The sequence below is a fragment of the Hyperolius riggenbachi genome, chromosome 1 (genome assembly GCF_040937935.1).
Source record: "Hyperolius riggenbachi isolate aHypRig1 chromosome 1, aHypRig1.pri, whole genome shotgun sequence".
NCBI lineage: Eukaryota > Metazoa > Chordata > Amphibia > Anura > Hyperoliidae > Hyperolius > Hyperolius riggenbachi.
In genome coordinates, this window is record NC_090646.1 from 191140716 (window position 1) to 191156018 (window position 15303).

General features: G+C 44.0%; 1 protein-coding gene across 1 annotated transcript in view; it reads right to left on the reverse strand.

Annotated features, from left to right (window-relative positions):
• Positions 1 to 3429: 3429 nt before the first annotated feature.
• SMAD1 (SMAD family member 1) overlaps positions 3430 to 15303 on the reverse strand; it is a 101364-nt gene continuing 89490 nt past the window's right edge. Inside the window, exons 5-7 of the mRNA XM_068279332.1 lie at positions 12720 to 12941; positions 6413 to 6669; positions 3430 to 4816 (exon numbers count right to left, since the gene is read on the reverse strand). Of these exons, the coding sequence (XP_068135433.1) occupies positions 4673 to 4816; positions 6413 to 6669; positions 12720 to 12941 (623 nt within the window). The 3' untranslated portion in view covers positions 3430 to 4672. The remainder of the gene's footprint in view (positions 4817 to 6412; positions 6670 to 12719; positions 12942 to 15303) is intronic.

A 15303-nucleotide genomic window follows, 5' to 3' on the forward strand; every position in this document is an offset into this window, starting at 1 on the left:
AGCTTTAAGGCCTCGCTGCAGGGCCATCCAACTCCACACACAAGTGTTTTCCCCTCCCCCTTCTCCCCACCAACAGAGCTTTGTGTTGGTGGGTTCTGATCACTCCCCCAATGTTTATTTTTACAGTTTTTTATATAAAAATGTATTTATGACTTTTCCATCCCTCAGTCAGCCTATCACAACGATTGGCTGTGATAGGCTTCAGCCTATCACAGCGGATCGCTCCTGTGTCACACGGCTGTCCCCAGTACATCGCTGTGCAATGTTTATAGACGGAGCTCCGTCATTCATGCAGAGATGCGCGCGATCTCCTGTAATCTCCGCCCGCAGCCATTAATGCCAACTGTGGAGCAGTCTTGAGGCTGCCGCCACATTTTTGGGCAGTTGGAAACAGCTGTCATCTCTAACAATGCAACAAGGCTCCCACAGTGTGAGGTTAGCACCACGGTCCTGACATCACACTGTAGGAGGGGTTTCAATACAATGTCAAACGTCATGATCCATTTGAGAAAATGATTTCTCATGGTAAAGGGGATAGCAGATACTGATTGGAATGAAGTTCAATCCTTTGTCACAGTTTCTATTTAATTCAGGTGATGATTCTGCTTTATGAGGCAATGATTAGGTGACTTGTGCTGGTGTAGGAATTTAACAGACAGGCAAGGAATGGTTGTCATACTCAGATGCAGATTAAAAAAAAAAAATCCTGTGGTATTTTGCAATGTTTACAAGCATCATGGTAACCGCAGGTGAAAAAAGCCAAGCACAGGGTTTCCAGCATGCCATACCTATACTATAGGACATATTGGGTTACTTAGCTTTTCTGGCTTTCAGGGGGTACTGTAGTCAACAGAAGTGTTAACGTGAGGGCAAGATGATCTACCATGAAATGCAATGCCAATAAAGTTCTAAATATTACTATCACCATTCCACTGATTCAAGGAAGGAGGTTTGGTTGCTCTGTTTGACACCAGGAGAGCAATCTTCCACCTGACAGCCAGGTCCCGTGCCCAAAACTGAATAAAGCCTGTCAGCTGGTCAGTCACATGGAATCACCAGCAATTTTTTTTTTTTTTTAAAGCAGGCCCATGCTTAGTGGTTGTTCTAGCCAATGGTGGTTGCTGTACAAACTGCACTGTCTCCTAAACAGTTTAGTACTATGCTGCTCTTGTGTACTATACAATCCCAGCTATCTACTCCTTATAGAAGAGTTAAGGAAGGTGTTCCAGGTCCATAGAATAGCCATTCTCATACTCAAATTACTTTTCTGTTATAGCAGTTACAATTTGCAATGTCTTAGTAGCTGCTCGCAAGTTCTTAATTTACTTTTTATACATTATAAAACTCTACAATAAGGATTTAATTTAAGGAGGCAGGCTTTTATTCTGTGCAGGTTAAAGATAGCCATACATCAGGCAACTTGGCGGCCAATCGACAATCCGATTAGATTATAATCGAATTAAAATTAGTGGCGCCAAGTGCATTCCTGACCGACAATGCAACCAATATCGCTCACAAAATTGGGTCGCATTGTCGATTGCGGAGGCTGCAAGATGTTGGACCGATTTGCTGGATTGGGTGCACGTCGGTAGTGGCCTACAATTTCAAGTCGATCAAGAAACGTGCCGAAACCCCTGGCACTGGTACTCGAGGCATAACCTTTCCGCCGCCTCTGCTTGTCCCCGCAGGCTCTGGGCACACTACACGCTCCATACACACGCACTCCACGCAGTTGCCTAGTAAGGGGCGCGCGTATGACAGACATACACGCGGCCACGTCGCTAGGCAACCATGTGGCACGTGTGTACGCAAAACAGAGTGCACCTGGAGGAAAAGCGGAGTCGTAGACAGGTAATGTATAACATGCACTGGGCACCAGGGGGACACTTAACATTAGGGGATAGCGTCGGGGCGGCGAGGCAGTCTGATGCGGCGTCACAAGGCCAATTCCGGATCTAATGCAGCATGAAATTGATCTGGAATCAGCCTGCAGTGTATGGGCAGCTGACAGATCTCATCAGATTCGATTAGAGAGATTTGTCTCTTGGCCAAATCTGCCCATCATCGCTAGATGTATGTCTAGCTTTACTGCTGTGGAAGAGAAAGCAAGGAGGCAAACAAGCTCAGAGGACAAAGAAACAGGAGATAAAGGAGGGAAGAAAACAGTTTAGATAGGAGATCTAAACATCTCGCAGCTCTTTGCTTAGACTTAGCAAATTCAAGGCTTTACAAAAGCATTAAAGCTTGTAAAGCAATTTGGTGAATATATATAATAAAAATGCTTGGTTTACACTTAAAGAGTCTGAAGTGAGAATAGATCTCGCTTCAGACCTCATAGCTAGTAGGGGCATGCGTGCCCCTGCTAAAACGCCGCTATAGCGCGGCTTAACGGGGGTCCCTGTCCCCCCAAACCCCCTCCGTGCAGCGGGGGAGCGCTTCCTGGTTGGGGCAGGGCTAACCGCCGCAGCCCTGCCCCATGCGCGTCTGTCAGACGCGTATCTCCGCCTCTACCCCGCCCCTCTGTCTTCCTTCACTGAGAGGGGCGGGGGAGAGGCGGCGATGCGCGTCTGATAGACGCGACTGGAGGCAGGGCTGCAGCCGTTAGCCCTGCCTCCAGGAAGAAGAATACGAGCGACCATTTTCCGACCAACTTTTGCGGGGGGTGGGTTGGGGGTGAAGGGACCGCCGTTAAGCCGCGGGATAGTGGCGTTTTAGCAGGGGCACACGTGCCCCTGCTATATATAAGACCTGAAGCGAGATTTAGTCTCGCTTCAGTGTCTCTTTAAGCATTCCAATTTATGGAACAGAGCACAGTGAAGGAGGGGCCCCATGTCAGAATTGAGCCCACATGTCTATCCGGTCTGCTGTTTCGACAGACAGGATTTTTACAGACATTGAACGGAAAATGGATAGGTCATGCTATTATGACACGTCCAATGTCTGAACATTAGTGGGTGCTCCACAGACAAAGACAGCGCATGCGCCATCACCATCTACAGCACTGAACACTTGTTGTGGGGACTAGAGCCTGGAACCCACTAGCAGTGCTTTTCTAAGCTTTTTGAGTCCTTGTGATTTGAAAAGTTCTTGCTAATATAATTATATGGGTATGATCCCACTTGAAGGGAAGTGATTTTTTTTTTAAAATCCCTATAGCATTACATTGGCAAACAATTTACAAATCACAAGCACCTAGAAAAGCACTGCTAGTGGGTCCCAGGCCTAACAGACTATTGGAGCCAGACCGGCAATACTGTTCTGTGACTGGAGACCCATGAAGTAAACCAGAGAACATATATCTGTGGTACAGTACCCGAGATAGTGACTGAAGACTGCAGTGAGGTTTAACAGTTTCTCCGAAAACCGTCTGTACCCAGTCAGGTGTGCTCAAGTGTCCAGGATCAAAGAAAGCCACAAGTTTCATACAGGTAAGCAATAATAACAGTTTATTTAAACTTCTAGTAAACACCATCCACTAGATTTGGAATAAAAGTACTTTCAAGAAGTACTACAGCTTAACTGTGAATATAAAAGAAAAACAAAAAAATAGTACAAAAAGTAACATCATAAAAAAGGGAAAAAATAAGTCTGCAAGTGAGTAAACCTTGGATTCTAGTTTAAATCTCCATTTTATCCAATCTGTAAGCTTAGCAGAAGTTTTTTTTTTCAGGCGGTTATAAAGGAGGTGCAATACTTAGTATTTTTGTAGCCATTGTTTTTTTCCCTATAGTAGCAGTTAAAGCAGAGATTTAAGAGGACACCGCAGTAGTGTTTCGATTGTAGGACGAGGGTCTTAAGACTGCAAACCCCTCAAGAAGACAGTGACGCATATTAGCCATTATGAACAAGATGACTGGTGCCAAGGCAGCCTATCGCCCAAAGAAATATACTTACACTTCATTCAGTCATTTACTGCTGTGGTACTCAAATGATTGCATAAAGCTCTATAACAAACCAACAGAGTTGAATAACATACCGTACATAGCCATAAAAGGCCTTCAAAGCTGAGCTCACATTTTGAACCTACTGAACCTCAAGAAACCATTAGAACTCACTTAGTCCATCCTATCTATTCTTTAGGCTTAGTAAAAGAGGTTGAGGTTGGGGGGGGGGGTGTCGGGAATTATATATAAAAACACTGTACAAATGGCAAGGAGCACCTCCTAACATCCTGATGGCAATACGTCCAGCACACATTTAGGTGACAAATTAGTCTTTTATGTAAAGCTACTACTATTTTCTCTTTTTAATACAGCCTCAATCCAATAGTTATTATTCAGTGTGGAAGTATCAAGTGCCGAGAATGTCACCAAACTAGAACAGCAAAGTTTGTACTAAATGTCATCTATTATACAGCCAGGAAGAAATCTGCTTTAATTAATACTTTACACAGCATGGTTTAAATTACAATGCTAGACTGTTAACCATATATAAAAAAAAAGAAAAATAGCATTAGCTGCTGTGATGATTTAGCCACATCTTGTAGAAGGGACCCTCTTCCCCTTTCATGTTGAGTTGGTTATAAACATCAAGTATTAGAGGCTCCCAAACTGTATATTTATATAAAAAGAAAAATGAAACATGTCCCCTCCTTTGCCAGTACGTGTGTCTGATGCATACGTCCTTCAAGTACATGCACAGCTCCATAGCATCCAGAAATGTCCAATTCCCATTAGGAGACAGAAGAGATTGGGTTATGGGGAGAACCCATCTGAGTAAGTACTTTATCCAGCCACTGAAGAGGGCCATGCAGGTGAATCTCAATCCAGCAGGGAGTGCTAGTAACATCCTGGCGGTGATACTCTGCACCCCACCCCTGAAAATCAAGGTAAACAAAAGTTTATGGGAGCATATACACAAAATGCAATTCACATCTACAGGAATTTAAAAATAATCTTGTGCATTTTACCAATAAATGTGAAGGAGAGTATACTATGCACTGAGAAAAAATAAAAAAAAAGAACCATCAGCAGCAGTGCGTAAGATGATGGCTCTTTAAATGCGAAAACATGCAATTGAAATTACATGCGAGCGGTGGGCTTGGTATCGGTGACAGCCCGCGGTTTTTAAGTACAACCTTCTTCATCAAGCTACAAGCTCTCTCACCCCCTTTAACTACTTACTGCATCTTGTGCAGTATATTCACGGCCCAGCAAAACTTCACTTGAAGTACCAGGGCCGTGAATATAAGTCCTCAGCTGCGGGTGGACGCTCCCGTCATTGCCCGTTAGTGGAGAGATGAATGAATGGGAACGCAGTTCCCATTCATTTATCTAAGTCCCAGATTCAATGAACGCCGGCGTCTGAGATGCCTGTATTCATTGCATCTTCCTGTTACAGTGCTAGGCATTACTTCCGATTCATGTACTTATGTAGGTGAAACGGAAATGACTGACGACATCTTGTGGCCAAATAGTAAATTACACCAAAATCCACATATTTACTAAAAATACCAACAATGACTTTTATAATTACCCATTTCCCTTCCCACAGTACCCAAACTTTTCGTGTGTGTATAAGGGGGAAAAAAATGTACATAAAAAATACATAGTTATCTTAGGGACTGAACTTTTGTAATATTTATGTCAAGAGGGTATATTACTGTTAATTTTTTAATTTACGGGCTTGTAATTAGTGATTGATGCAAAACTGAAAAATTGCACTTTTTTCAACGTTGCAATAACCGGGACAAATAATATGTGTGGCTTTTATCCACAGTAGAATGTTTTATTTTAACACTATAATGGCCAAAAACAGAAAATGAATTTTTTTAGTTCCAATTAAAATGCGTTTAGAATAAAATAATTCTTCGCATAATGTACCTCCCAAAGAAAGCCTAATTGGTGGCAACAAGATATAGATCATATAGTTGTGATTAGTAGTGATTAAGTTATCGGCAAAAGAATGGAAGGAGGGCTGACAGGTGAAAATTGCTCTGGTCCTAAAGGTGTAAAAACTCAGTGGCCAAGTGGTTAAACATCATGTGACAAAAAACTCTTCCCATAAAGCAGACCACATGCCCACCTAGAGGACCTGATGGGGAACTTTATCGCCACCACGTAACATCGAACATCCACAGCAACTGTAACCAAGGACACAAGTTACTAGACTCCACTCCCCCCTCCCTTTAACTTTGTTCTGGGCTTTCATTACCATCACTACAGAAGACATAGGGACAGTGGCTTCTTAATGGAGGGAACCCCAAGGCTGGAATAAGGGGAAAGGTCTCTGTACTGTCCTCCCCTTTTAAGCAAGTTCACTCTGCACTAGAGAGGTAAGAGTGGTGGCCAGACCACTGGTGGGGAATAATCTATTCAAGGACAAAGGGCACAAGTAAGCTTATACATATTATGCATGGAAAGAGGTTTAAAAACATGACTTGATGCACAAAACTTTCATGATGCAAAATTACCTTAACAAAGCTCATCCGGATAGTGCACATCTTTGTTAATTCATAGACTGTCTCAAATCCATGGTTTACGGACTGAGCCAAAAGCTGAGCAAACTCCTGGTTGTTGAAGATCTTCAAACTGCATCCACTGGGGATTTTACATACGGTTGTAGGGTGAAAGCCATGATGGTAATTACAGTTTCGACTCTGAACAAAGATGCTGCTATCGCTCAAGCATTCTGCATAAACTTCACCCCCAACATAGTACAAGTGGACACCTAAAAGAGGAAGAACATGTCAACAATGGACAACCTTTAGACAGCGATGCAATATGAAACATCAGATTCCTGTTGAAACCCTTTGCGTGTATATGCCTCTGTTCCATCTAGCACACAACCAGCTACAATTGCAAAACAGCTTAAAGGGAAGGTTCAAGCAAAATAAAAAAATGAGTTTCACTTACCTGGGGCTTCTACCAGCGCCATGCAGCCAGCCTGTGCCCTCATAGTCACTCACTGCTGCTCCAGTCCCCCGCTGGCAGCTTGCCGACCTCGGAGGTCGGCGGGACGCATTGCGTACATTTTTACGCATTCCCGCTAGTGCAGGAACATCAACACATACATTTTTACGCGTTACTGGTTCAACGCGTAAATTTTTACGCATTGAACCAGTAATGCGTAAAAAATGTATGTGTTGATGTTCCTGCACTAGCGGGAATGCGTAAAAATGTACGCAATGCGTCCCGCCGACCTCCGAGGTCGGCAAGCTGCCAGCGGGGGACTGGAGCAGCAGTGAGTGACTATGAGGGCACAGGCTGGCTGCATGGCGCTGGTAGAAGCCCCAGGTAAGTGAAACTCATTTTTTTATTTTGCTTGGACATTCCCTTTAAAGGACCACTGTCTTGAAAATATTAAAATTTAAAATTTCATGTAAACACATACAAAGTAGCATGATTCTTCCAAAGCAAAATGAGCCACAAATTACTTTTCTCCTATGTTGCTGTCACTTACAGTAGGTAATCGACATTACTGACATGATTTGGGCTAGTCCATCTCTATAGGGGATTCTCAGCATGGCCTTTATTCTCTATAAAGACACTCCTTGAAAAAGATGTATAAAAAGATGCGGGCCAGTCTCCATGCTTGCTGCCTATTTTTTTGGTAGTTGGACGGAGCAACTGCCATTCAATCAAGTGCTTTTGAAAATAGAGAAAACCCTGAGAATCCCCCATAAAGAGACGGGCTAGTACAAAACTTGTCGGTTCTGTCAGATTTCTACTACTCACTGTAAGTGACAGCAACGTAGAAGTAATTTATGGCTCATTTTACGCTGGAAGAAACTTACTAAGATGTAAGATTTTCGTGACAGTGGTCCTATAACATCTCATGGTCTGAACTGCAATGCCTAAGCCCACTTGTCAGGATCATTAACCCTTTCCTCAACTGTCCCACAGCTCGGGACCTCAAAATTTTTGAGTTCCTATAGCTATTCACATGGTGTGGAACAGACCTATTATGGCAGTTTGCTGGCTCGTATGTCCCAAGAGGACCATTTGGGCAAAATACTGTTCCCAAATGACTTGAGACCCCACTCACACAAAGTAATTGATTGGCTTAAAACCGGAAGTGTGTGATCGCCAATAGACAGCGAGTCTGTGACTGGCTGTGAACATGGAAATTGAAAGGATAGCGTGCAAAAGAGCAGCAAGAAAGAGGACGCTCAAGTGGGGAGGTTGTGCTTGCTCAACGTGGCGGTGCTCGAATGGAAAGTGATCACAGAAGTGATCACAGAATGTGTAGTAATAAGAAAAAAAAAAACCCTCTTTACCTGTAAGAGGCGGATTCACATTGGGGGACGATTGCGCTAAGATTGCCAATCACCAGCGATCAGCAAATCAATAGTGCAGAGTCTCCCTATGGGAGCATTTACACTGCAGTTTAGATTGTGTTGGGATTGTAAAAGCACTGCGTGTTTGGTGAGCGATCGAACGGCAATTCTCATCCTGGAACGACGCTGGTGTACCCATAGATTGGGGAACTATATGCCAAATGACTGGCAAATCGCTGGTGCAATATCTTCATATGCCGCATTCACACTGCAGTGCTGCAATCGCGTTGTGACAGCAAAAAGTCCTGTGTGTAGCATTTTGGGAGCGATAAGCCTCTTTCTGAGCAGAAACTACTGACTTTAAAAAAAGCATTCAGAGAGAAAAGGGTTAAAACACGGTCTCCAATTCTGGTAAAATAAAAGTTTGCCTTCTTAAAACAGAAGGTATTTGTAATAATTCATGTAGGAGTGAGCATATGATGTCTCCCACGATGCATTACTGCTGAATATGAAAATCATCTTTTGCTGTCCCTGTAAGTAACCACACCTCCATAACCACTGGAATACAATGATGTGTCAGCTTGTTAATTGTACATGGGAGTCATTAAGGCACTATTACTTTTCAGTGGTTTGTGCAGCACAAGAAATTAAAAACTAAAAAGCGCTTTGGGTGCCACTATATAGCGAACACTACAGGAGAGGCAGAGCAGGAGAGCAACAACTTCTTGGAGACCAAGTGATGTGGCTCGCCAGAAGCATCATTATAACCAATAAAAGAAAGCGTTGGTGGATGTGAGTGACTACATACTCCTTGCAGTGTGCTCTGATACAGGAAAGGGTGGTTTGAATATGGCTAAAATAAAAGAGAACCCGAGGCGGGGTTCTCGCAACGAAATCCCCATACAGAGGCTGGGTCTGCCTACAGAGCCCAGCCTCTGTTGCTACTCAGATTCCCCCTAAGCCCCCCCCCCCCCCCCCCCCTGCGCTCAGCGAGACTCCATAAATCACAGCCGCGCTGTGCGGCTGTGTTTACCTTTGTAATGTCAATCTGCCGCTCCCCTCGCCCCCTGCATCGCTCCGGTCCCCGCCAACGTCCCTTCCCTCCAATCAGCAGGGGAGGGAAGGGACGTGGGAGGGGACCGTAACGATGCAGGAGGCGGCAAGACTGGCATTAGAGAGGTAAACACAGCCCGCTGCGACACGCTGCGTGTCGACAGCGCGGCTGTGATTTATGGGGTCTCGCAGAGCGCATGTGGGCTTAGGGGGAATCTGAGGAGCAACAGAGGCTGAGCTCTATAGGCAGACCCAGCCTCTGTATGGGGATTTCGTTGCGAGAACCCCACCTTGGGTTCTCTAACAGAATCTTGGCACTACAGCAAAATGAAGCAACAGCAGTCCTTTTATTCATACAATGCAGGTGTCTATAACATATGCAGCATATACCTACTGGCATAATAAGACAGGCTTTATCTCTGCACCAACCATCCATATTTGCCAGTATGTCTGCTGCATATGGTGACAACTGCATTGTATGAATAAAAAAGTCTCTCCGATGCTCCATTTTGCAGTAGTATCAATAGTCTTACTTTTTACCATTACAACTGTTGAGGCCTGTGTTCCCGTAGCATGGTGAGGTGGAGGAAGAGTGTGTGTGTGTGTGTGTGTGTGTGTGTGTGTGTGTGTGTGTGTGTGTGTGTGTGTGTGTGTGTGTGTGTGTGTGTGTGTGTGTGTGTGTGTGTGTGTGTGTGTGTGTGTGTGTGTGTGTGTGTGTGTGTGTGTGTGTGTGTGTGTGTGTGTGTGTGTGTGTGTGTGTGTGTGTGTGTGTGTGTGTGTGTGTGTGTGTAGCAGAACTTCAGACATGGTGGAGGAAGGAGGAGGCAGTCACCAATGTGCTAGCAGCAGCCGCCACTGTTACAGCAGCATCCGCCGCTGTGACAACAACACTAAAAGCCACGGATTAGCAGCCTCCACTGTGCCAGAAATTGTAACATCAACTGTTCCAGCAGTGACAGCCACTGGTTAGCTGCTTTCACTATGTCAACAACTGTAACATCCACCATTGTGCCTTCAGCAGCAATTGGTTATCAGTGGCCACTGTACTAGCTAGCAGTAGCAACAGATTAGCACAATGCCAGCAGCAATGTCTCAAAGATCTGAACTTCTGACAAAGGGGTAATTGCTAAAAAGTTAGTTTAATTTTGCTCTTTTGGCCCTCTGGCAATCTCAGAAACACCTATATGACTGTCTAAAAAGTTTGAATACACCTGCTGTATTCAACCCTAGTTAGAAGATAACCACATCATAGCTAGAGTAATGAAATCCCCTTCATTCAGGCCATACAATTAAGGACACTCACTGCCTGCAATCAGTACATACTGTCTGCCACTAAGCTGTTACCAACCACACCTCTTTGCCCTAACATTCAAAACCCTATGCAATTTAGGCTCTGGATGCCAGAAGGGTTTGTTGCAACTGCAACACACTACCACAGCCTCTAACAGGTTCAAATAACAGAAAATTATGAATCAAGGAAAATGCGCTAATATATGCTATTTTCTTTTATTCTAAATATACTTTCTTCCATAAAATGACAATAAAACAGTATAAAATTCATATAATCACCCTTACTAATTATGCATTATACACACTCATTCATACCATCCACATTCAAAAAATTCTCCAGATCTCGGAAAATTAACTAAAAAAGGATGAAGCGAATCCCAAATCTTATGCAAAACTTTGAGTTCCACAGTCAATATTGTGATCAGAAGAAAAGGGGATTGATTCTCCAATATGCATAAAATTGATTGCAATCAATTGTGGGCGTAATCTAGGTAATGAAATCCTTCATTCAGCTCATACAATTAAGGACACTCACTGCCTGCAATCAGTACATACTGTCTGCCACTAAGATGTTACCAACCACACCTCTTTGCCCTAACATTCAAAACCCTATGCAATTTAGGCTCTGGATGCCAGAAGGGTTTGTTGCAACTGCAACACACTACCACAGCCTCTAACAGGTTCAAATAACAGTCTCCTGCAAAGCCCACCTCAAAACTGAGCCAGAGCCTTCTGTCATGCTGCCCCTTGGAAAGCACAGCCACATCCAATCAAGACAGCCCCAACTCTAGAGGTGATGAAATCCAGGGTCTGGCATTTATGGACACTTTTTTGTAGCTCATTCTACCATGCAACTAATTACCAGCATGTGACATAGGCATGCGCTTCTAAGGGAGAAAATCGCTCTGCATATGTTGTAGGCCAATAGCAACATTTTTTTCAAATGACAAGTAAAATTAAAATCAGAAGCCAATGGTCATAAAATCTTGACACACAAATACTGCTTGTAATGCTTTCAGCCACCCATTCGAAATTTACTCATACTAGCCAAAGCCATGACAATGGCACAAGATGTAAACCTGAATTTCTGGCAGCAAACCTTACCATAATCTGCAATTTATCTTTTTATTCCATGTGGGAACAAACTGTTTTCTATAAACTAACACCCAAAAGTATAAGTACAAAAGCATTCTATGGTACTATGCTCCAGGAAATAGATTATATTGCCTTGGGAGAGTGAAGAGTTTCTTTCACATAAGGCAGGACATAACCAGGGCTGTGGAGTCGGAGAGTCGGGGCAATTTTGGGCACCCGGAGTTGGAGTCTGAGTTGTGGATTTCATAAACTGAGGAGTCGGAGTCGGGAGTCGGGCGATTTTTGTACAAAATCCAAAGCCCTGTTAAGTATTAGACTAAGAAGTCGGAGTCTGAGCCATTTTGGGTACCCGGAGTTGGAGTCGTGGTTTAATAAACTGAGGAGTCGGAAGATTTTTGTACCAACTCCACAGCCCTGGACATAACTCCCAAGTATGCGTTTGCCGTAACCTTATACTAGGCACACAAAATGATATTTTCTGGCAGATTTACTGCCAGATCGATTATTTCCAGGATGTCCGATCAGATTTCCGATCTGTTTTCCATAGAAGAACGAAAAACCAATCGGAAATCAAATCGGGCATGTTGGAAATAATAGATCGGATGGTAAATCTGCCAGAAAATCTCAGATTGCATCAAATAAAATCAAGTAACAGGTAAAGGATAAGACCAAGGTATTTATTGGCATCGAGTACACAAGACTCTGCCAGATGGGATATGCTCCCCTACCTTACAGCTGTTTCCTGGGATACGCCGGCATCAGAGGTTACAATCAGAGGCCTTCCTGCATCTGTAACCGACTATGCAGGCTTGTTACGTGAAATGGCTATAAGTTCAAGGTTGTCAACACGTCCCACAAACAAACCCACCCCTCACATGATAATACATAAGCTATCTGACTTCTGGGTTTTTTATGCAGACTGGTACAAAAACTAAATAGAACAGTAAAAACAGCCGGTTTGTGAAAGGAAAAAATAGTTTTACTCAGTAGCCCCATGCGCTGAAAGATTACCACACAAGTTTATGAGTGATAACAGTTGCAACAACATCTTTGGTAGATTTACCTTTCCCGATATGCCGCCTTGTGTTCTCAATAGTAGAGTTGCGGTTGACATTGGACAAGAGCCCAAGGCAAAATCTGTTTCTGTTGTTAGAAGGATCGGTGAAGCCATCCACCAGCACACTTGTGGAGGAGGCATGGAATGCCTCGCCTACTCGATTGTTCAGCTCATAATAGACAATAGAACACCAGTGTTTTGGCTCTTCATAAGCCACGGCTTGAACATCTGTAAAAGACCACGACACAGGATTATAGCTGTATTTCTAATCAAAAAGGTTGTCTGTAAGAACATAAAAACTGATAAACCTCTGGTAGAAGCAATCATTTTAAAGAACAACTATTAGGTATAAAATGACCCCCCCCCCCCCCCCCCCCAAAAAAAAATACATATGTAAGTGGATAAATACTTGCACCACTTACATAAGAGTTGTATTATAGTGTCCACATTTTGCTTCCTGTCAATCTCCTGCAGTAAAATATGAGCAGTGCTGTGGATGGCAGGGGCCATCTTGTGTCCTCCTCTGACTATATCCTCCCCTCCCCCGATACTGTGCACAGCGGGGAGGAATAAATTCAGCAGCCACAGACTCACCTACTAATGGATCCAAGCGCTGCCGTTCCCATCTATTCTTTGCCCTACCGCCGGCGGTAGTGCAGAGAGTATAGAAGGATACTTTAGCGCGTGGAACCATTATTCTGTGAGTGTGTGCGCCACCTTTATCCTTCCCCATTGATCAGTGCGGATAAGAGAGAAAGCAGCTGCGGCAGAAGGGCGGGGGGGGGGGGGGGGTCACGCACATGCCACTGGAGGAGGAGGGCAGAGGACAGCGACAGGAGAGGGCCTCTGGCCCCCTCCCTGCGCTCTAACAGCGGCTGGACCAACAGAGAAGGTAGACCAAGGCGGCCAATAATAGAGGAGAGAAGTGAGTGACAGAGGCTTTAGCCAATCAGGCTGATTCAGCATGCCGGTCACTTCTCTTCTGTGGCCGTGCGTACGCTCTTAGAGCCTGGGGGCATGGGGAGAGAAAATGTGCCTGGAAAAAAAAAATGAATGATATTAATCTTTTGAATTGCCTGGTTAGCATCCTTTCCACTAATAGATCAGCCTGCAATAGAGATGGTATTGTGTATTTTATGCCTAACAGTTGCTCTTTAAATTGCGGTAATTTAGTTCTAGGGCACTGAAGTGAAAAAGGAGTCCCAAAGAAAGTGCCTTTTTACGCTAGCCATGTTTTTCCGGTCACGCGCAATATGCAGATCACAAGGGATTTTTTTTTGGCCGTCTATGTATACTTCTCACCTTAGGTTAACCCAAGGAACAAAAATGAATAACCAATATGGCTGCCCAGCATGAATAAAGGACACCTGAACTGAGAGGGATATGGAGGCCGACAAATTTTATTTCCTTTTAAATAATGCACAGTGCCTGGCTGTCCTGCCAGTCCTCTACCTCTAAAGGTGCCCATAGATCTAACGAGTTCACCCAAATATTAATGTGCATGCCCCCCCACACAATCTCAAATGTCCAGATGCTCCCTCTTCAAGTGCTCTCCCACATGGCTGCCACACCTAGCACATGGCATGTGTCACTTCAGTAATGTGGGAGCAGGAGTTAGAGAGAAGAAGCGGCTGGAATCACGGCAGCCAGACATGTGAGAGATTTTAATTTACAGGCACAGTATTGTTTGAGGGCACAGCGGCCAGGGGTTCTTTCACATTCATCCCGATATCCCATGTTACTGCTGCACACCCAATCGACAAAGTTGGCCTGAGATTCTCCAGCTTGCTTGATAGATACGAGAAAGAGAGCTAACACCAAGAGCCCAATATGGTGTAGTATGTACTGGTAATGTATAATTGGAAGAGAAATATTAATTTAATACTCACAATCCAGGGTTACCAATTAGGCAACCACTGTCAAAGCAGGTGGGGAGATTGTCCTAACCCCACTCATGATTAATAAGACGCTCTCTGTAGAAGGAAGGGTACAACCCTCCACCAAGGGTGGACTTGATGTAGGTAATAGGATAACAGAGGCGCCAACAGGATAAAAAACACTAAAAGAACTTAAAAACCCATCTTGGTAATAGAGGAGGTAGTGGTGGACTTACCCACTCCAAGCAGAACATACGACTGTGGATATTTAGTCAAAACAATTTTATTGGATACGCCAAATAAAGTGCAACGTGTTTCGTGGGGTACAAACCAGCTTCATCAGGCAATAACAGATAGGAGTAAACAGCATCTGCCAGTATCAATGCTGAGCGCCTCTGAAGAAGTCCACCACTAACTCCTCTATTACCAAGATGGGTTTTTAAGTTATTTAAGGCCTGGAACCCACTGAAATCAGCAAACGCCAAACGCAACCGCTAGCGTTTTGTCTGAGCGGTTTGCAAGCGGATTCATGTGCGTTTTTGGTCATGTTTTGCAACATTGTATTTTTTTGCCCAGCGGGTGCGTAGCGTTTTGCGTTTTTATCCTGATTGGTCCTGTGAATTATTTTTCATTTTGTTACAGTGTGCTGAACCGCAAAACGCTAGCAAAACCGCTCAGTTTAGGTTTTGCTGAGCGTTTCCGCTAGCGGTTCA